Source organism: Prunus avium, chromosome 4 (genome assembly GCF_965620075.1).
Source record: "Prunus avium chromosome 4, drPruAviu1.hap1.1, whole genome shotgun sequence".
Taxonomy (NCBI): Eukaryota; Viridiplantae; Streptophyta; class Magnoliopsida; order Rosales; family Rosaceae; genus Prunus; species Prunus avium.
The window spans coordinates 31124971-31144926 of NC_142287.1; the positions used below are offsets into that span (position 1 = coordinate 31124971).

Genomic DNA, 19956 nt, shown 5'->3' on the forward strand with positions numbered 1-19956 from the left:
GAGACCATCTTGGCTTGAGAAAAATTATGTACAACCATTATTCAATCTCAATATCATTATACTGATTTGATATAACTATTCAATTAATAAAAAGTTCGACAAAAAAAATTCAGTTAATAAAAAGGTTTCATTTGGAGATTGCATGTTGTTGCCGGAACATGCTAGGGTTCAAGTTTGAGATCCTTCAAATGTGACAAAGGCTTCTCTGGTCACAATTGAGCTGTCTATTGAGAATGATTAGGAGGTTTGAGTAGGGGCGGGCATCAATTTAGTCGAACCAACTAAATCGGCCAATTCGAATTTAAATGAATGGTAATTTAAGAAATAAATAGGAGAAACTGTCATCACATATGATCATCACTTAGCTTAATTTGGTTCCACCACTATAATAGCCAATTTTCAGTTTCAGTTTCATTTTCATTTCATTTGGTGAGAAATATTTGATGGCATTGGCGACGTTCCCCCCCAACAAAAAGAAAAAAGAAGAAGAAGTGGTTTGGCCTGTGATGATGAAATGGTATCTAAAATTACTATGTCATCATATAAAATATAGCTAAGAAATGATAAGTGATGCAACAACCATAATGATTGGGGGGGTAGGATCGGGTTGGTGGTGGAATATTAGGAATTCTAGCAGCAACAACATAAGAAATTAGTTAACATAACTTAGAATGAAATCAAGAAAAATAATAAATAAACATCAAGACATGGAGATCCAAATGCTATCATTCAAACCTATCATTCTACCTTTAAGTAACTAATATTAAGTACATAGCTTACCTTCACTTTGTACAAATCTCACATTTCTCAAAACAAACTCTAAAATCCAAATTCTTAGCAAAAATTTTAAAAACTCTAAAATCCAAATAGCTCATCATCCAATCACGTTATTTTCATTTCTTACTTCCCTATCTGATTGGATAACATGAAATGCAATCCACACTTGGCTCATGGATCCCTTGGGCAATATCCAAGCACAAAGTCACACGTATCCACCCAAATTTCTCTGTCATTTTATTTTTCGGCCCTTTTCCCAGTTTCCAGTTTCTTTTAACTAATAACTCCTCCTTCCCTTACTTTATTACCTGTTCGGTTGTAGATTCGAAGCACTCACATTTACATTGATTGCACCCCTTTTGCTTCGTTTTTCCTCTTCACGGGTTGTTTGCATTCCATTTCTTTATTGTTGGTGACAAATTCGCCATACCCATTTGTTTTCTCAAATACCCATCTGCATCAGCTCCTCAAGTTTCCTTTTTTTTAATTGAGATTTGTAGATTTTGGCATTGGATTAGCTCTGGTTCCTCTGTGTCTGTTTTCCCAAATGCCCATCTGATTTGGCTGTTGATGTTGGAAGGGTTTTGTTGGTTAAGTTATGGACTTCATGCTCATGGTAAGACCTCCATCTGATTTCTGAGCTTCTTAGCTTACATCCTCTGTTTTAGCTTGCTGGGTTTTCTCTAAAATTTTATCTGCGTTGTGCTATTCTATGGTCTCTGATCTAATGCTGAAGGTTGTTTTATATACCCCATTTGATTTCCCATGTGTTTTTGGGCAGATTTTGGATCCGAGTTTGTTTTTCCCGTTTGATTGTATTTCCTGGTTTCCGGGTACTGCTTGCTCTCATTTACATTTGATAGTCTTTTTGAATCTCCTGCTTAGAGCTTGTCTTGAGATTGCTCTGCAACCGTTGTTAATATTGATGGGTTACTGCATTTTACATTGACTTCAGTGGCTCCACCACCACTTTTCAAATGACCACATCATCTCTATGGTTGGGTCATTTGGTTTTTTATTCAAATGAAGAAACTGTTTGTGGCCAGTCCTAGGATGAAATCTTGAGTTTTGTTGCTTGACCAATTTACAGCTACACTATCTAGTCCCTTTGATGAGTTTACTAGTGTACATTCATACATTTGTATTTGGCCAGTAGCTCAAAGTTTGTGTCTTGCTTAATTTCTCTTATTTATCAGTCTGGGTGTTACTTGATCTCATCTTTCTAATTCTGTGTTTGGATGGTTCCTGCCTTTTAGTTCGCATTTTTTGTTTTCGTACAAAGGTTTTTGTTGTCTGAATACTTGAATGTATGTACAGAATAAAATACAAATCCAATGGATTATGTGTATAGAGATGAGCAATGAGATATCACATTTCTTTTGCTTGCAGCTTACCCATCTGCTAATATAAGCTACTCTGGTTAAAATGTCATAATCAGGTGCATGTTTATGATTATGATTACTGTCCTGGTAGCTTACTTGCTCCATGTGTCTGCTAATGGAAAGATGAAACAGGAAAATGAAGAGAGGAAGACAGTACGGAAAAGTAAAGAAGGGAAATAAGAACGGCTAATCTAACATATTGCGATGGAAGTGTCTACAAAGACAGTTATGGCTATCAAGTCTTACCAAAATCAAGCGGGAGTGCTGGTTAAAAACTATTTATTAGCGGATCCCTTCATACCATATACTTCCATTATTGGAGGCATAATTTTGTGCAAAATGGTATGCTTGTAATCTTTTAATTCCTTTAATGTTTAAAATGGTTCTTAAATTTGAGCCCTTGGGTGCTCCATTCAGGTTGTAGATTTGGTCTTCCATTTTCTTATTAACTCATTATATATTGCAGGTATATGATCTTACCCAGTTAATTAGTAGCTTTTACATCAAGACTTATGCTGGCCTTACAAAAATCCAACGAATTGAGTGGAACAGTCGGTGAGGATTCCCACTTTCCAACTGTTGAATTTCATCTGTAATTACTTGTGCGTTTATTAATTTGAAAAGTAACTTTTGCAGAGGTATCTCCAGTATTCATGCCATTTTTATCACAGCTCTATCCTTACATTTTGTGTTCTGGTCCGATCTCTTTTCTGACCAAACTCATGCTGGCCTTGTTACATTTCGAAGCTCACCACTGTCCGTTTTTGGATTAGGGGTATGTGTTTCCTATTATTATCTTATGAAATTGGCCACTCAATTAATATCAAGGTATCTGCACTCCCTACACAATGTAAGGAAATGCTGAAGTGAGCCAAAAATTAGTTTTAATTACTTATCAATACATTTATGATGTCATGATGAGTTTATCATCTGACCATGCCTAGACTAGCAGTTTAATATTAACCCAAGAGCCAATCTATCAAGGATTCACGAGTGATCTGGACCTTTTGTTTTAATGGGTTTGTCTAGATACACTTTTTTGGTTTGGTATCTCCTAACATATTTCTGAAAGGAACTTAACTAAGATGATTTATGACAGGTTTCTGTTGGGTACTTCTGTGCGGATCTAGGAATGCTATTATGGCTATACCCTTCTTTAGGTGGAATGGAATATGTAAGTAATTTCTCCATGGAAGACAGTTCTTATATTAGTCTAGAAGCACACGCATATACATATATCTTTATATGTCTGTTCTAACCTTCTTGACATCTGGTCAGAAGCATAATTTACCAATGTTATAACAAGTCTCAACAAAAACCAAAAAAAAAAAAAAAAAAAAAAGAAAGGAAAAAGAACATTTGCATATAATTTAAGTTCATTCCTAGTCGCATTTGATTAGACTCTGGGCTTCCCTATGGGCATCGGTTTCATTTTTGGCTATCTTTTATGAACGGGGAGTTGCTGTGTTTTCAGTTTAAAGTATGTTCTGTTTTATTTTTGTAGTGGTTGGCAGATGTGTTGTTAGACTTTTATGGTTGTACTTTTTTGGTGGACCAGTCCACCAATCTTGTACTCTTTTTGGTAGTAAAATGAAGTTGTTTCCTTTAAAATAAAAATAAAAATAATGAATAAATACTAGGCAACGTATACACAAATCTTTGATTAGAAATGAGTAGCGTTTGCCATGTTAAAAGCTGTATAACTCTTAATATGGTGGTGTTCAATTACAGGTTTTCCATCACTCACTTTCTGGAATTGCAGTAGCTTACTCCATGTTTTCTGGAGAAGGGCAACTTTATACATACATGATCCTCATCTCTGAGATCACTACTCCAGAGATCAATATGAGATGGTAAGTTTTACAAGCAATACGGTGTTTAGGTTCTAGTATTCCATCTTTAATATAAACTTTGGGTTTCATGAAGGTATCTTGATACAGCTGGTATGAAGAGGTCCAGTGCATATCTCATAAACGGCATTGTGATATTTTTATCATGGCTGGTCAGTTGAAGTCCTCTTGAATTTTTGCCATTTTGTTGTTAAACATGGTGGCTTGATGCTCAATATGTACTCATATCATATAGTGGATCGACTTAGTTGCAACTTACAACACTTTCCTACTACTTTCACTTATAAGATAAAGTGAATTTTTCCATCTCCAAGGAAAACCACTCTGATCCCAATTCTGCTTTCAGAGCTTCAACTCTCACATAAAGTTCTTGTTTCGGCAATTCAAATGTAGGAGGACTAATTCATTTCTTAGCCATCTATCTTAATGTGAGCCAGCATCATGAGCATGTATTGTTGTTTTCGAAGTTGCTGGATTTTCATCTGGTTATACAACTTTTATCTCTGTAAGATATGCTTTCTGAAAGAATATATGGAATGCAGGCTGCAAGAATTCTGCTGTTTGGTTACATGTTTTACCATGTTTACTTGCACTATGATCAGGTAAGTTGCAATTCCCTGAAGATATGTACCTACCACCTACACTTGATTTTGCTTACTGTATACTTTCACTGTCTTGAAAAGTTGATTTATACTTCAGACCATGCTGACATAGTTCTCCGAGAAGGGGAATGAAATTTTGGATCTTTACATTCTGCTTTTTTCTTCCCTCTTTTGAGGTGCTTTTCTTGGGCAGCAGGATGGCAAGCATCAGTGTGCCCCTGATTATGCTTCCTATTGTCTATTCCTTAATAAAATCTTGAAAGTTGCATATAGTGCAATAGTTTTCAACTGTTCCAGAAGATTCTACATTGCTCACTTCCTACTTATTGAAATGAAGAAAGAAAGAAAAAAGCCAAAACATCTCTTATTTTGCCTGTTCCCTTCAAAGCAATGTTTGTGAACTTTTATGAATTATCAAGTGCTATACAACTGCAGAATTATGTGATTTGTCAGAACTACTAAATTAATTTTAATTGGATGGGCAGGTCATCCAGATGCACACCTTTGGATATCTGCTGGTCTTTGTTGTGCCATCAGTGCTAGCAATAATGAACTTGATGTGGTTTGGAAAGATTATCAAGGGATTGATCAAGCAATTAGCCAAGATGCAATGATGGATATATATATGTTCCAATTGAGTCTAAAGTCCTCCCCTTAAGATGGGTCTGTGCTTGTGCATTCTTCTATTTTGCTCACTGTATAAATGATAGAGGCCTCGAGGGGTTAAAAAAGAAATCGAAACGGGAGGCATTTTGGTGGTCACAATTGTTGTAAATGTTTCTAAAGTTTGTTTGTTGTTAAATTACAAGGGGAATCCAATCTAAGATCTCTACTTTTTACCTCACTCCACTGTATGCCACTAGAGTTAAAGGTTAATGGACGTAAGTGATTCAAAGCTGGATACATTATTGTTTCAACAATCGCTTTAATTTTTTTTATTTAGTTTTAGAACAATGCTTGTTATGGATGAGTAGCAAGTTCTCTTTACAGGTTGAGATGGGCAAAACATAATGTAGATTTGCCAACTTTTTTATTTTTTATTTTTTTTGGGGTCCAAATAGATCATACAAAAGGGAATAATGCATGAGGAGCCAGGCATTTTTCTTTTTCTTATGCCAGAAGCATGAGGAAAGCTTGATCTCAAGCATAACTTGTGATCTATTGATTGGTAATAAAAGCAAAAACTAGGGTCTGTTTTTCCCCTTTATCAAACTTCAAAACTCTAATGGGTGGTTGATGGCGACAAAAGTAGGGGAAATCTTGAGGATCATCCTAGTACTGCGCCTGCATAGTTTTTGTTGTTCTTAGTATTTTTAATTACTATCTAAAACAGAAAAGCCACTAAAAGTATCTACTTTCTACAGGGAAAATCTCTTAACTAATTTTATAATTACGTACTAAAATTACCCCAAGTTTAAAAAGAGTTGTGAAAGCATTTTGTACTGCACATTTGTGTACAATAGTGTTCGCAATATGCAACAAGAGGAAGGTATTGAAAGGAAAACCAGTGTAACTAATAATAGCATACTGGACTTGATAGTGGAACTGTTGTTGATGTGTTTCCTTTTACCTTGGGACCTTTTTTTTATTGCTTTATTTATAATCAAATAACTTTGCAAATGGACATTCTCACTCAAATCTGGTCCACCGAGGTATCCAAAGTTTTGACTGAGTAGGTCTCTCTAGCTGGTGATGCAGCCGCATAGTTCAGATCATAATTGTGTGATTGAAATTCACGGTCTCGCAACATAAACATTTTTCTGATGACAAAATATTACCATCAAATGTATGCAATATACATGATAGACTTTTTTAGGATCTAACCTATAACGTAGAGTGAAACTATGGACATTATTGGCACTTCAAAAAGATTATTATGTCCTCTTTTAAGAGTCTAAATGCAATTTCTCTATGCCTTATATTTTTATAAGAGACGAGCGCAGAATAACTTTTATAGAATGCTAATAACAGCTCCCTTTATTGATATATTTCAAACAATCTCACTGAAATCATGAGTAGTCTTGAAGCTCTTCCTGAAACTAAGTTCATAGTGAGAAGAATAGTGAGGCCATGTGAGTCATGAGTGAGTAGTCTTTTTCCTGCTGATGAAGTAGCCGCATGGTACAGAATCTACAGATCATAACTGAATTTGAAGAAAGCTAATGTGACAAAAGAACTTTATAATTTTTAAGGTAAAGCATTCCAACTAGATGTTATATAGAACCATATATCATTCATAGTAGTTAAGATCATAATATTCGACCAGCAGCACCAATATTAATTGAAGCAGAGGTAGTGTCACTTCCCAATATCGTGCTTAATTTATTGACACTCCATCCGGTACTTTCTTAATCATCAGTTAAACAAATGCAGTCAAGTACACTAATTAGTAATTAGTGGCATGTTAATTGATGTTTTTATTCTAATCAAGAGAAAGTACAGCCTACAGCCTAGCGTTATTGTATATACAAATACAAATTTTCCTGAAATAGTAGCAACTGCCATGTGAGAATCGAAATGGCAAGCAAACAGTTGGTCAGTCCTCGTCAGTATGCCTGTAGTTTGAGGAAGGCTCCAAACTTCCATGTATATTATATGCTGCAACCCCATAAATTCCGGAGAGTTTAAGTTGAAGCTCACCCGATTCGCAGGGCCATGATCATGAGTGCCACTATCTTGCAGAGCTTTTTGTTATGAGCATGGTTTGTTCTTTTGTTTAGAGGAGCTGAGCTCATTACTATATAAGCTAAGTTTTGAGCTCACTTACGTTATCTCTATAGACTCTATTCTTCATTGATCCCAATGGCAGCCTTCACTAAAACCTGCACTCTCCTTTTCCTTCTAGCCATTGCAATATTCTTGAACTTCAACCAAACCCTAGCCAAGCAGAAGCCAAGTTCTACTTCCCTGGTACTTGGTCTAACACATTCTTATACTTCCCTTCCCATTCCAAAAGCCTCTGCTAATTCGAAAAAGATGCCATCACAAGTGTCAGATATGATGGAGCCCTTGAGGGGAGTTAGAGATGGGTATTTGATATCTCTTAACTTGGGGACACCCCCACAAGTCATTCAGGTTTACATGGATACTGGGAGTGATCTTACTTGGGTTCCTTGTGGGAATCTTTCTTTTGTTTGCATGGATTGTGATGACTATAGGAACAACAGACTAATGCCCACATTCTCTCCTTCTGCTTCCTCTTCATCACTTAGAGACCTCTGTGGTAGCTCCTTTTGCCTTGACATCCATAGCTCAGAAAATTCTATCGATCCATGCACCATAGCCGGATGCTCACTCACTACCCTTCTTAAGGCCACATGTCCTAGACCATGCCCTTCATTTGCTTACACTTATGGGGGAGGTGGGGCTGTCACAGGGACACTTAGTAGAGACACACTTAGGGTTCATGGAATTAGTAGCACCCCCGATAATGTTGTCACGAGAGAAATTCCCAAGTTTTGTTTTGGGTGCATTGGGTCTACTTATAGAGAGCCTATTGGGATTGCAGGGTTTGGTAGGGGATCACTTTCCCTCCCATCCCAATTAGGGTTCCTTCAAAAGGGCTTCTCTCATTGTTTCTTGCCTTTCAAGTATGCAAACAACCCTAATATTTCAAGTCCATTAATTGTAGGAGATGTTGCTATTTCTTCTAAGGAAAACTTGCAATTCACTCCAATGTTGAAGAGTCCCATGTACCCTAACAACTACTACATAGGTCTGGAGGCTATCACAATAGGTAATGCCAGTGCAATTACCCAAATGCCCTTAAGCTTGAGAGAGTTTGATGCTCAAGGCAATGGGGGTATGTTAATTGACTCAGGAACCACTTATACTCATTTGCCTGAACCACTTTACTCTAACCTTCTCTCACTTCTCCACTCAGTGATTTCATATCCTAGAGCCAAGGAGATGGAGACAAAGACTTCTTTTGATCTTTGTTATGTGGTCCCATACACAATCAATACTCTCACAAAACCTGATGACCTATTTCCTTCAATCACTTTCCATTTCTTGAATAATGTGAGTCTTGTTTTGCCCCAAGGCAATCACTTTTATGCCATGGGAGCTCCAGCCAACTCCACTGTGGTGAAATGCTTGTTGTTCCAAGCCATGGATGATGAAGATTATGGGCCAGCTGGGGTGTTTGGGAGCTTTCAGCAACAAAATGTAGAGGTTGTTTATGACCTTGAGAAAGAGAGAATTGGGTTTCAACCAATGGACTGCGCTTCAGCTGCGGCCTCTCAAGGACTGCACAAAAAATAAGTGATCCCAAGCTGTGGGGAAGTTGGTGGGTAGTTCTTGCTGTTATGCCAGTTGTGATTTTCAGCAGACAGAATAATGAGGGTTGGCAGTTTGGATATTTTTGCTTAATGTTTTCTTTATTAGTTCCTTTTCTTTGATGAATTTAGTATTTGGTTGTTTTGTACTTGGCTAAATCTTTGTTAAATTGATCTCCATGCCTTAGAAGGTCAAGAAAATGAGCTGGTTTTATTCCAATTGCTTGGTAAGGAGGGAACAAATTGAAGTGGAGAGCAGTAATTAGTAATATTCTCTATAATTAATGGGTGAAATGAAGCCTATATGTGGCCATGCACATGCAAAATAATTAGATACAAATAAACAAGCAGAGACATAAATATATGCCAAAAAGTGTTCAAGGAATCTCTGGCAACTATAATGACATTGCTTTTCCATTGTACATATATTCAAATGTTATGAGTTTATATCATGATAGTGCAGTCAATATCATGATAAGCTTACTATGCGCACAATATCAATGATAAGTTTAGAACTATGCGCATTAAATACTGACATAGATGAATAGAGAAGGCTCAAGAACTAGTGGAAAACATGTAGACATGACTTAGCCAAGTTGGTGAGAGCGGTGTGCTAATCACTCTGCACCCAAGTTCGAATCCCCCTCTGTATGGTTTAGATTAAATTAAGGTAAAATATCATTTGTATCAAAAAAGAAAAAAAAAACTAAGTTTCCTACAAAATGAGTCAGTACTTTGAATAACTATTTTCAGTGTATTTAGTGACTTTAGGGTCTTTAAATGGTTGCAACTAGCTATGGGAGGACCATCAAGGAGTGGCATTTACTTATGTAAAATTATGTAAATATTCTTACAAGTATTGACCATCTTATAACTCTTCGACTTTGTGAAAAAGTTTAAGGAGTTCTGATAGTCTAAACTACTCCAAACCACGAGGTACCTAGGTACCTCTTTATCTGCAAATGCTTATGGCAGTATGGAAGTATTACACCAATAAACTGCAATAGAATTTCAACTGGTTTTTACTGCATAATTGTGTATGTGCTTGCTACAAATTGCCTGAACTATGTTGGTCTATCATTAAAGAATAAGAATTCTTATTATTCATTACCAAACCTGGGTATTTGCAAATCAGAGTTAGCATGCCAAACCATTTCATTACATGAAAAAACAATCTCCATAGGCTTCTCACACTTTGTGAAAGTATCTAAACAACATGCATATACAAATCTGAATAAATGTACACATACATGGGAAACTTCATAAAACGATACATCATTTCCACTGTGTTACGCAACTATTATGGAAATACCAAGCACGCAGTGGCTGAAGGCACCATAGAACCTCTATGAGCAACAGGATGAGCTTGCTACCCTTTCAGAAGGTCTGTCCATAAGAACCATTCCTGCCGGGTTCTGCACAGGCTGCACTCGAGGTAATCTCTTTGCTGTACCCAAAACAGACGGAAACCATAATGATTAGATCACTGGATCTCGATAAAACAAATACCACATGCAGAAAGACACTTGCGTAAATCCATATTTTAACAGTTCAATTTCTTTGCTGAAATCGGTAGATGCTCTTTTTTACAGTTGGGAAATGGATAGATGCTATTGGCTTTTAGAAAGACCCTAAGATGCCCAGTAAAAGTATTTTGAAGAAAACTTCTGAATAAATTACCCAATGCCCAACAGCAATCTTGTGAAGTAAGCAGGAAATTAAAGAAATAATCCTAACACAAACATATAGAACATATGGAACTTTATGATTCAGATACGGACTAATGAATTTGAAACTCATTTAAGTACCTATCTCATAGAAGATGTCATTCACATTGTCTGCAGTTTTTGCAGAGGTTTCCAAGAAGAAAAGGCCATTCTCTTGAGCATATGCCTGTGCATCCTGCAACAACAGCACCAATTATATGAGCAACACTCAAAATGGATAAACATATAACAAACAGATTCTAGTCAAATTAGTTCCACTACCCCGTCACACTTTATTATCCAGTTCCTTGGTTTGTCTATTTTCTAAAGCAACCTCTTATTGATCACAAGACAAGCATTGAAGGAAAAGAAATCTGAAAAGCTCTTAAAATTTCTTATGGATTTTATAGAGACCAGGTTTCTTTTTCTTTCATTTCTCTAAAGATGGCACTAACCCTCCTGAAAAGCGACTTTGTCTTTTCAATTTCCAGATGTTGACATATTAGAACTCCAATAATTGTTGAATCATTTTTCCTTAATCTACAGGGAGCCTGAAGATGAGTTTGTTTAATGGCTTCCTAAATTTGAAAATTAAGTTGGTCTGTTTCCACTACAATCCATTATGTCTTTCAATGGATAAGAATACAAGTTATGTGTCAGTTGTTGGCTGGGATATATATCTCCACGTCTGGAGCTATTTGATTCTAACTGAAGTATGTCAAAATCTCTCTTTAATTTTTCAAGGAAACAACTAAAAACCTTAATTTTTCTTTACTTATATCTTCTTCCCCATACATTGTGATATGTTGGAAACACTAGTTTCCAAAACCCTGTATCACAAATTGGGATACACGATCTGGATTAAGTCCGCAGACTAAGGAAATTGGTTACTTTGCTTCAAACTTTCAGAACTAATAATTAACATTGTTAACAAAGAAAAGAAGAAAAAGATAGCTGGCCATCATCCATATCACAAGAACAAAGGATTGTTGACAGGAAAATGATGAGTGATATAGAAATTTAACCAATAAGAAAACAAAACAAAGCGGAAAAATAATAACTTACCTCTGCTGCTACGGTCCTTGCCTCTACCAGATCTGCTTTATTCCCAGCTAGTGCCATAACCATGTTTGGATTGCCTTGACATAAGGGAAAAAATAAATTTATATATAATTAACATAATATTGGCAGAAACAAAGAAGCCGGTGCCACAATAAAAATACAAAAGTTACTATGCCCGATCAATGAATACATATATATATATATATATATATACAATCACAGTTACAGCCAACGATCACCACCTGATGATGATTGTCCAAAATAGCAAGAAAGAGACAAGTATAAAACATAAATAGAAGGATGTCTAAAGGTGACAAGAAAGTGCGAAAGATACCTTGTGATTTGAGTTCCAGTACCCATTTTTTTGCTCGCTCAAATGAGGCCTACAAGAGAAGAAATAAATTTTAAATTTCTGTTTTAAGATGGATTTGACTAAACCTATCTAGCAAAAAAATGAAACACAAAAACGATTCAGACAGAATCAAATCTGAACGCAGAAAGGCTAAATATCCTTTAATTTTAGTGATCTAATGCAAGACAAGACAAAAGGCCAACTACTGACAATGTCAAAGAACTGAACAGAGAAGACCCTAGATCATTAGAAAGAACTTTACAACTTTACTGCACTTCCTAGTGAAATTCATTATCTTACTACTTGACTCAGTTTTCTGCTACAACCTACACACTCCAATAATCTATCCGATTTTTTCAATATACTAATTATGGGTATTAAAAATCTATGATGCATTCTATAAATCCAAATTTCAATGAAAATGGGGCAAGTGGGGAAAGCAGCAGCTTTAGCCCCAGACCTCAATGGTCAAACCACTTGCTTCAAAAAGTCCAATGCCTCATCCTCAACTTCACCATCAACAACAAAATAAATTTCAGGCAAATCTAAAATTTAAAACAATGGAGAAGAGATCTTGTCTTAATATACTCACTTGATTTGTTAAATCATACACAATTATTGCAGCAGCAGCTCCTCTATAATACATTGGAGCCAGACTATGGTACCTCTCTTGACCTGCTGTATCCCAAATCTCAAATTTTACAGTTGCGTCATTTACAGCCAATGTTTGTGAAAAGAAGGCAGCACCTATGGTTGATTCCTATAATATCATACAACAAAAGTAAAGGTTTGGACAAAAAAGACAAGGCTTCATTTGAAACTTGTAGAAATCCCAAAAATTTACAACAGAACCAACCTGGAATTCAATAAATTGTCCTTTTACAAAGCGCAAAACCAGACTAGACTTCCCAGCTCCAACATCCCCAAGAAGCACCTGAAGCAGAATATCAAACATCACTCTGATGATCACTAAAGGCAATAACCAAAGAAAAACAATAAACAGATAAATAAAAGATTTCGTCGCATAATGCTAAACTACATATGCCTACGTAGAAAGAAATTAGTAATTTAGTATATTCAAGAAACAACTTTAAAATAAATGACAACCTTTAAACCAAACATTCTCTTTTCTGGTACACACCACACAGACCAAGATAGCCATGAGACTTGCGCAGTCACAGTATGTTTATCATTCTCAGAGACCCACGGGTTCGAATATCAGAACCAGACCAAGATAAACAAGAGCACAGAAGAGTAGTACTTCAGTCTAAACAGCTACGAAACATAATAAACTTTTGTTGCAGCCAGAATGCTAACAGGCACAAATACAAATTTAAAAACAAAAGCAAAATTTACATGTTAAAGATAATAGTATCTGATTTCCATTTCCAGGGTTTAAAAGTAAAAGTAGAGAACTATTCTCAGCCCACATCATTGTAATTAATGAAAGCAAAGCCACAAACGCACAAAGAATATAACGTAAACCCAGAAATGAGCTGTCATAAAAATACGCAAGCATCTGAATATTATGCACAATCAGGCAGACTAACAAAAGCGATAAGGAAGGTTGGCAATCCAAAATTCACAGCCGAAAATCGAATCATACCCATATCAAATTATCACAAAAATATGACAGTAATGGATCATCGAAACAATTTCCGTGAGAAACAAACCAAACCCACATCATAATTCTCATTGAATCATACACAGACCGATCAGAACTACAAAATTAACTAAAACCCAATTGAAATTACAGAGACAGGACCATATCAAGACAAATCAGAATCACAGAGTTGTATAAAATTAAACAGAAAGAAAGCTAAAAAAAAGGGGGCTTTTTGTACAGAAGAAGAAAAACAGACCAATTTGGCATTGATGTTCTTGTTCCCAGTGGTGGCCATGAGAGTGACGGATTGCAGAGAGAAATATTTGAAGAATTGAGCAGAATTGTGGGAGAACGCAGACGTTGACGAAGAAGAAAGAGAGGGGTTTTTTGGGTTGAAAGAGAGAGGGGTTTGTTTGTTGATGCAAGCAGAAGCAGAAGAAGGCAATAGAGGAAGGATCCTAAAAGCCGAAGCTGAAGCCAAGTCTACAAAGACCCGAACTTTTACTGAAGCTCCATGTATTTTACGGAGACTTACGTAGATTTTTTTTACTTTGTTTATTGCAATGTTTTCCACGTGGCGAGCATAACGGACAAAATATTCTTCTTGCTTTTAGGTCCACCCAGGCCAGCCCAGCCTGTCTACTCAGCTCCCACTTGGACACGTTTATTTTTTTGGTAACAACTTGGACACGTTTTCGCTTCACTAAAACTATGTGGTCATTGGACGGGCCTCAACAATAATATTAGGCCCAATATATTCATGGAAGGGCCTACTAGTTTTCAGGTTTTTTTCTTTTCTTTTAAGAAGTGATATTGAGAAAAGGGTAATTTTATTACTGGACCTCGGATGCAGAGGTATCACTTAGGCTACAAGCTCATTTGATGCCTTACCAATTTATATTATTTTTTATCTTATTTTTTAATCATTGGGGATGAAGGTTTTGATTTTGAGACCTTTTACACCATTGAGAAGAAAAATACCATTAAGAGCTAGTTGATATTATTAGGTAGGAGGAATCGAACCTACGACTTCAGGTGCATGAGTAACCACTTGAGCTATAAGTCCTTTTGTTTGTAAGGCTTGGTTTGGGGTGCATGCTCAAATTTGCTATTCACAATTAAATTAGACCATAGTCTAAGATTGGTGTTTGGTAACCTAAAAAAATGCACTGACTTACAATGAAACAGGAACGGACCAATGTTATGGCTAACATGGGCTATAGTCCATGTGAATTTTTTTTCTTCTTATAGTTAGCATATATGTTTTAAAGTTAGCCCATCTCAAAATCGAATAGTTCATTGTTAGGTAAATTTAACCCATCTCATTTTGAAATCATGAATGAAATTGAGCAATAATTTAAGTGGTTAATGAGAAAGAGGTTGATTGAAAAGCAAATTGTAAAGTCGTTTAAACGTACTCTTCTTTACATCACATGTGAAGGAAAAAATGCATAACAAATTAAACTCTAAATAACATATATTAAAAGAAAAAGTATTGACTTTGAAAAACCAGTGTTGTGTTGGAATAAGGACTCTGTTGAAAGTGCAGAGGATTATTCATCAAAGAAAAAGTGGAAATGAGATGATTAAATTAGGCACAAAGGAAAATAAAATAAATAAAAAAAGAAAAAGAAAGGGGGGTAATATAATGTGTGTGTTGTTTTTATATGAAAAGGGTAAAAGGGCTGAAAAAAGCGATTATGTATCGAGGCTCCCTGTGATGCCCTCCAAGGGAAAAAGTTGAACTTTTGTCAGAAGCGCACAGCGAGGCTACCAAATTAGCCAATAATGACCCTCTCTCCTCTCACACTCACACACAGATACCTACTTTTGTTTTTGCAACAGCCTTTCTTCTTCTCACTCACTCACTCACAGCCTCACAGGAGGAGCAACAAAGAGAAGAGAGAATACAAAGAAACCAATAATACCAACAAAAGATGGCATTTTGGTCATTGTCCTGCAAAGTCCAAAGGCATCCTCTATCTCTCTCCCCTCAGAGAGATCATTGACTGGTCGCACTTTGACCAGTCTTTTGGGAAGCACTTGTCTCTGTGTGTTTTTGCAGTACTGCTTCTCAGTACTCTCTCTCTCTCTCTCTCTCTCTCTCTCTCTCTCTCTCTCATCTGTGCCTCATAAATGATACATGAACTCAAGCTCAATCCCCACTTGATTTTACGCTGCGTGAAATACACTATCCAATTATTATATATAGAAATACCATATTGTGCTTAATCTCTATTAAGTTGATTTTCATATAATGAGACTGCATGGGATCCAATTTCTCTTATATACAAGACTTTGAGAAACTTTTGAATGACTATAGGAGATCAAAGATAATGATATGACAAGCTACTTTTACTCTGTGTGGAAGGAACTTGAAATGTACCAAAGATAAGTGGCATGATGTGCAGCCGGAGATGAAGATTATATATATCCAACTACTTTACTTTGATGATGATATTGTAAACACCATGGTTTGCAGATTTTATTGGAAAGTCCATGGTGATTTCAAACTAATTTGCTTCTTAATTAACATATTAATTTAAAATTTATAAAAAAAAAACCCAACATATAATTAGAATTATTAGCAAGTGAATCCAATAACTTGAACTAAATTACACAATTTAAATGTGGGATTCTCCAATGATCAGAAGGAAAATAGAACAAATTAATGGGGTTTATAAATTATTTACAACCAACCAAATGGGATCAATAAAATGCCCTCTTTCTCTCTATCTTATCTTACAAATAAATGGAAATTATTTGTACTTTTAATTAAGATGATGATGAAGAGATTACTTTGGAGGTGATTGGTTCTTGTTGGAAGCCAAGGCATGGATAGAATCTGCTAGCTTGTTAATGGCATCGATGAGACCATTAATGCCTTGCCTGTTGATCTCAGTTTTAGTTTCCTCAATCTGTAGCCTTCTCTCATGCAAACTCAAAAGATCTCTGTGCCTTCTCTCTTCTCTCTCCTCACAACCCTGAAGTGCTTCTGCAATCATGGAAGCACCTCTGGAGATGGCAGTGCCCACTTCACTTGAGGTGCTTGCACTTACAGTTCCACTGGTTCCTTGATCTCCACCTCCTCCTCCACCTCCACTTGCCCTTCTCCTCCTTTTGGCTGGTGAGTCTGAATGCTCATGGCTTGTCTCAGAATCTGAGCTTTCACACGTCTCCAAAAGGTAAAAATGTGGCACCAAATCAACCAATCAATATATACTAATTCATCATACCATTAATTATTACCATGCACACAATAATTACCAGTACCAATCAACTTTTTTTAATTCTCCATGGGATAATCAATATGATGGAAAAGATTATTAATGTGCTAGCTACTGTACTTGTCTTTTGGTGCATTAATTACATTCCATTATCTTTTGATTGGAAGAACAATTTTTATTAAAAAAAATGTATCAGTGGGGAAATTGGCTTCAAAGATACACAGAATTCACACCTACCAAATGAGAGAGAGAGAGAGAGAGAGAGAGAGAGAGAGTACCTACTGAGGGCATAGGTTGTGAGTATGGAAGAGTAGGTGGTGGTTGAACTGCCAATGGAGCTGGGGGTAGAAGAGGCAATGCTGCAATTGGTGGAACTGAGATGTGATGTTGCAAAACTGGAGGAGGCAGTGAAGCCTGATGAACACTAGTGCCTATAATAGGCCTCTCCACAACATATCCAGTGGTGGGATTGGGAACATTGGAACCAGAAACAGAAGCTCCACCTACCACTCTGATCTGATGATGGCCTGCTTCTCTCTTCTCCACCACATCAACCAAAGCCTCATATATCTGAGGCACCATGTTGGTAGGCAAGTTCCTATCTTTCCTCTCACTCTTCTCAAGCTTCCAATAAGATGCTGCTTCTTCCTTCCCTTCCCTCCTCTCATATTCCCTCACCTTCTTGTAATCCCTCATGAGATTGTCCCATTTGTCATTGCACTGATTTTGGCTTCTCAAACACCCTTTCTTCCAACAGTAGTCTTCTACCCATTTCCATCTGAGCTCAGCTGGTTTGCTTGATCTTGTTTCACTACCTGCAGCATCCCCGCTTCTCTTCATTCTTCTCTCATCATCCATCTTCTTTGCCTCAATCAGAACCATTGTCTCCCCCACTGTCCAGTTCCCTTTCCTATAATCCCTCATAATAACACTACTAGTACCATTACCTCCTTGATCAGCCATCACTAAAATGCATGCAGCATCACCCCTAAAGAATACTGAAGCACATACAATATATACACCGAGAGAGAGAGAGAGAGAGAGAGAGAGAGAGAGAGAGAGAGAGAGAGAGAGATTCTTTAAAGAATAGGAGGGAAAAAAGGGTCTAATAGGTCCTTTATGGAGAGCTTGATTTGATGGAGGTTGCTGTGGTGTTCAAACCAGTCAAATCTCTATAAGATTGCTAATTCAGGCAAAAGGGTCATTAATGAGTATACCTTAAAAAGGATCTATGTCTCTTAAACATCTCTGTTAAGAGGTCTTGATGTTGACTTGAAGTGTTTGAGGTTTTGTGGGTGCAGTAGAGGGGTTGGCTTAATGGCTTTTGCATCTAAAAGAGTGAGAAGAAATATGGGAAGTAAAGATGAGCTACCCGCTTTCACCACATATGTATATGCAGCATATGCTTTTTTTATTTCTCTATTTATTATTGTTTCTTTTTGTCTTAAAAATTTCAACCTTTTTGAGGTTAAGGATTGATTTTGCACCATATAAAATCTTCAAAGATTAAAGTTTCAAATCTGAATCTACTTATTCAAACCACTGCTCCCCACAGTGAGGGAGAGAGAGAGAGAGACTGAGAGAGAGTACCATTATAAGAAAAGGCCAAGTAAATCCATTCAAACTGACATCAACAAACCCCAAAAAATTTCAGAGAGAAATTTTCAGAGAAAAAGATGCAGTGCCTGCTGGCATTAGAGAGAGAGTCAATGCATGACTACCACTTACCCCTACACGTGGTGTAGCCTCTCATCATCATATCACACCCGTTCTTTTTTTTTTTGGTCGGACATATCACGCCCGTTCAAATTGCAGAATTTAGACTCTTTTCTTTTTAACCCTAACCGCAGCTAAAAGAGAAGATATATAATACAATTCTCCAAGAATATATTGAAAAAATAAAGGACTTCTAAACATCTTGTTACACTTTTTTTTTTTGAGTACAAGTGATAGTCTAAATTAGAGGAAATAAAGATTTCACACACACAACTAAAATGTTATTGGAGTTCGAACTTGAGAACTTCACTTAAATGAACATAATAAAATCAACCTTGACAAAGAGGCCAGATGGATTGGTAATATGTAACTTAATTACACTTGCTGTCGAACTTAAGCTAGCTCATTATGTCTAATTGCGTATTAAGAACTAATATCTTGAAAATTGACTTACTTGTACCTCTTTTTTTGGGTCGAACTTAAGAACTAATTTCTTGCAATGATGGGTTGAGCATTGCTGTTCATGGTGATGCGCAAAAAGACCCTTTTTTATTCTTTTGTTGGGGGAAGATCTAGCAGGATAAATCTACATCAAAAGCCTACAAATGACTAAGAATCCTAATCATTTAGATTTAGTTAGTACTCTTAATCCCATGCTACCATGCAAGAATGTTAAAATAATATTTTGCCCATTATGTCCCATGAAACCCTATTAGCTTAAGCTAATTTACCACAAAACCCCAAAACTTGGAGCTTTAGAAGAGGACAGTTTTGTTCTTTATGTGAAATATAGGTGTCAATTTCGTCTTTTGAGGAACTAAGGTCCATTTAAATTTATTATGAGATCAGCAAATTAATAATCATCCCAAGCTAGGACATGGGGTGGGGGTACATATTTGGTATATGTGACAGAGTTGCTTTGACTAGGGTTTTGACCAGAGGACGGGTCCATGGGGTCATGAAACCCCCGACTAGTCCCTTTCGTTCTTAGTTTTTGGACTCTAGCCTGCACTTATTAGGGTACAAAAACTTAAGGGCAATATGGTCATTTCGATAGTTTGGCTACTTGGCTCTTGCATTTATGTGTGAATGTGATCTCTCTATATTGGCTATGATTTTAATCGGGTCCCCTATCTGCCATTAATTTAATTTGGACTGAGATGAAAAAGATGGTGGCAATGGTTGTGAGTGAGATGTCCATATACATATACCAGATATCAGAACCAGACATCCCCAAAGAAAGAAGAAAAAAACAGTTTCCATGACTTGCACTAAAGAAAACTACATATAGTATTTATTGTACATTAATTCAGAGGCCATGGCCTAAAGGTATGGGCATTAATCCATGATGGGTGATGGAAATTTAATAGCTTTCATCACATGCCCAAATAAGTTGCAT

The 19956-nt window shown here is 36.6% G+C and overlaps 4 protein-coding genes across 12 annotated transcripts; 2 read left to right on the forward strand and 2 right to left on the reverse strand.

Moving 5' to 3' along the window:
* Positions 1 to 802: 802 nt before the first annotated feature.
* On the forward strand, positions 803 to 5531 carry LOC110761490 (uncharacterized). Of its 7 annotated transcripts, XM_021963971.2 has the most exons (11): positions 807 to 1393; positions 1559 to 1610; positions 2167 to 2215; positions 2292 to 2501; positions 2626 to 2714; positions 2796 to 2934; positions 3259 to 3333; positions 3891 to 4012; positions 4086 to 4161; positions 4552 to 4611; positions 5097 to 5531. In XM_021963971.2, exons 4-11 carry the CDS (start codon positions 2364 to 2366, stop codon positions 5223 to 5225), a joined length of 828 nt encoding a protein of 275 aa, XP_021819663.2. In that variant the 5' UTR covers positions 807 to 1393; positions 1559 to 1610; positions 2167 to 2215; positions 2292 to 2363; the 3' UTR covers positions 5226 to 5531. The 7 variants fall into 7 exon arrangements, 6 of the variants coding, with proteins under 6 accessions (XP_021819666.2, XP_088107862.1, XP_021819663.2 ...); XR_015835160.1 differs by lacking the exons at positions 1559 to 1610; positions 2167 to 2215 and adding an exon at positions 4356 to 4437 and having other exon boundaries at positions 803 to 1393; positions 5097 to 5158; XM_021963974.2 differs by lacking the exon at positions 2167 to 2215 and having other exon boundaries at positions 806 to 1393.
* Positions 5532 to 7409: 1878 nt separating this feature from the next.
* LOC110761443 (Eukaryotic aspartyl protease family protein) lies at positions 7410 to 9076 on the forward strand. Its single transcript, XM_021963912.2, has one exon. It carries the CDS (start codon positions 7414 to 7416, stop codon positions 8872 to 8874), a length of 1461 nt encoding a protein of 486 aa, XP_021819604.2. The 5' UTR covers positions 7410 to 7413; the 3' UTR covers positions 8875 to 9076.
* Positions 9077 to 9968: 892 nt separating this feature from the next.
* Positions 9969 to 14100, reverse strand: RHA1 (Ras small GTP-binding family protein). Of its 2 annotated transcripts, none has more exons than XM_021963945.2 (7): positions 13871 to 14100; positions 12865 to 12942; positions 12601 to 12768; positions 11991 to 12039; positions 11660 to 11733; positions 10697 to 10790; positions 9969 to 10335 (listed from the first exon to the last, which is right to left on the reverse strand). In XM_021963945.2, exons 1-7 carry the CDS (start codon positions 13907 to 13909, stop codon positions 10235 to 10237), a joined length of 603 nt encoding a protein of 200 aa, XP_021819637.1. In that variant the 5' UTR covers positions 13910 to 14100; the 3' UTR covers positions 9969 to 10234. The 2 variants fall into 2 exon arrangements, with proteins under 2 accessions (XP_021819637.1, XP_021819638.1); XM_021963946.2 differs by lacking the exon at positions 13871 to 14100 and adding an exon at positions 13116 to 13267.
* A 2127-nt stretch (positions 14101 to 16227) lies between these two features.
* Positions 16228 to 18208, reverse strand: LOC110761465 (uncharacterized). Of its 2 annotated transcripts, none has more exons than XM_021963943.2 (2): positions 17124 to 18208; positions 16228 to 16790 (listed from the first exon to the last, which is right to left on the reverse strand). In XM_021963943.2, exons 1-2 carry the CDS (start codon positions 17802 to 17804, stop codon positions 16410 to 16412), a joined length of 1062 nt encoding a protein of 353 aa, XP_021819635.1. In that variant the 5' UTR covers positions 17805 to 18208; the 3' UTR covers positions 16228 to 16409. The 2 variants fall into 2 exon arrangements, with proteins under 2 accessions (XP_021819635.1, XP_021819636.1); XM_021963944.2 differs by having other exon boundaries at positions 16228 to 16774; positions 17120 to 18207.
* Positions 18209 to 19956: the final 1748 nt, after the last annotated feature.

Coding starts and splice junctions, on each gene's coding strand:
- RHA1 (XM_021963945.2), bottom strand. CDS start 13,909: ATGGCCACCACTGGGAACAAGAACATCAATGCCAAATTG. Junction 11,734..11,990: donor ACTGGAACTCAAATCACAAG/GTATCTTTCGCA, acceptor CCTTATGTCAAG/GCAATCCAAACATGGTTATG. Junction 10,336..10,696: donor TGACATCTTCTATGAGATAG/GTACTTAAATGA, acceptor TTTTGGGTACAG/CAAAGAGATTACCTCGAGTG.
- LOC110761490 (XM_021963974.2), top strand. CDS start 2,364: ATGGAAGTGTCTACAAAGACAGTTATGGCTATCAAGTCTTACCAAAAT. Junction 2,935..3,258: donor TGTCCGTTTTTGGATTAGGG/GTATGTGTTTCC, acceptor GATTTATGACAG/GTTTCTGTTGGGTACTTCTG. Junction 3,334..3,890: donor CTTTAGGTGGAATGGAATAT/GTAAGTAATTTC, acceptor GTTCAATTACAG/GTTTTCCATCACTCACTTTC.
- LOC110761443 (XM_021963912.2), top strand. CDS start 7,414: ATGGCAGCCTTCACTAAAACCTGCACTCTCCTTTTCCTTCTAGCCATT.
- LOC110761465 (XM_021963943.2), bottom strand. CDS start 17,804: ATGGCTGATCAAGGAGGTAATGGTACTAGTAGTGTTATTATGAGGGAT. Junction 16,791..17,123: donor ACTCACAACCTATGCCCTCA/GTAGGTACTCTC, acceptor TACCTTTTGGAG/ACGTGTGAAAGCTCAGATTC.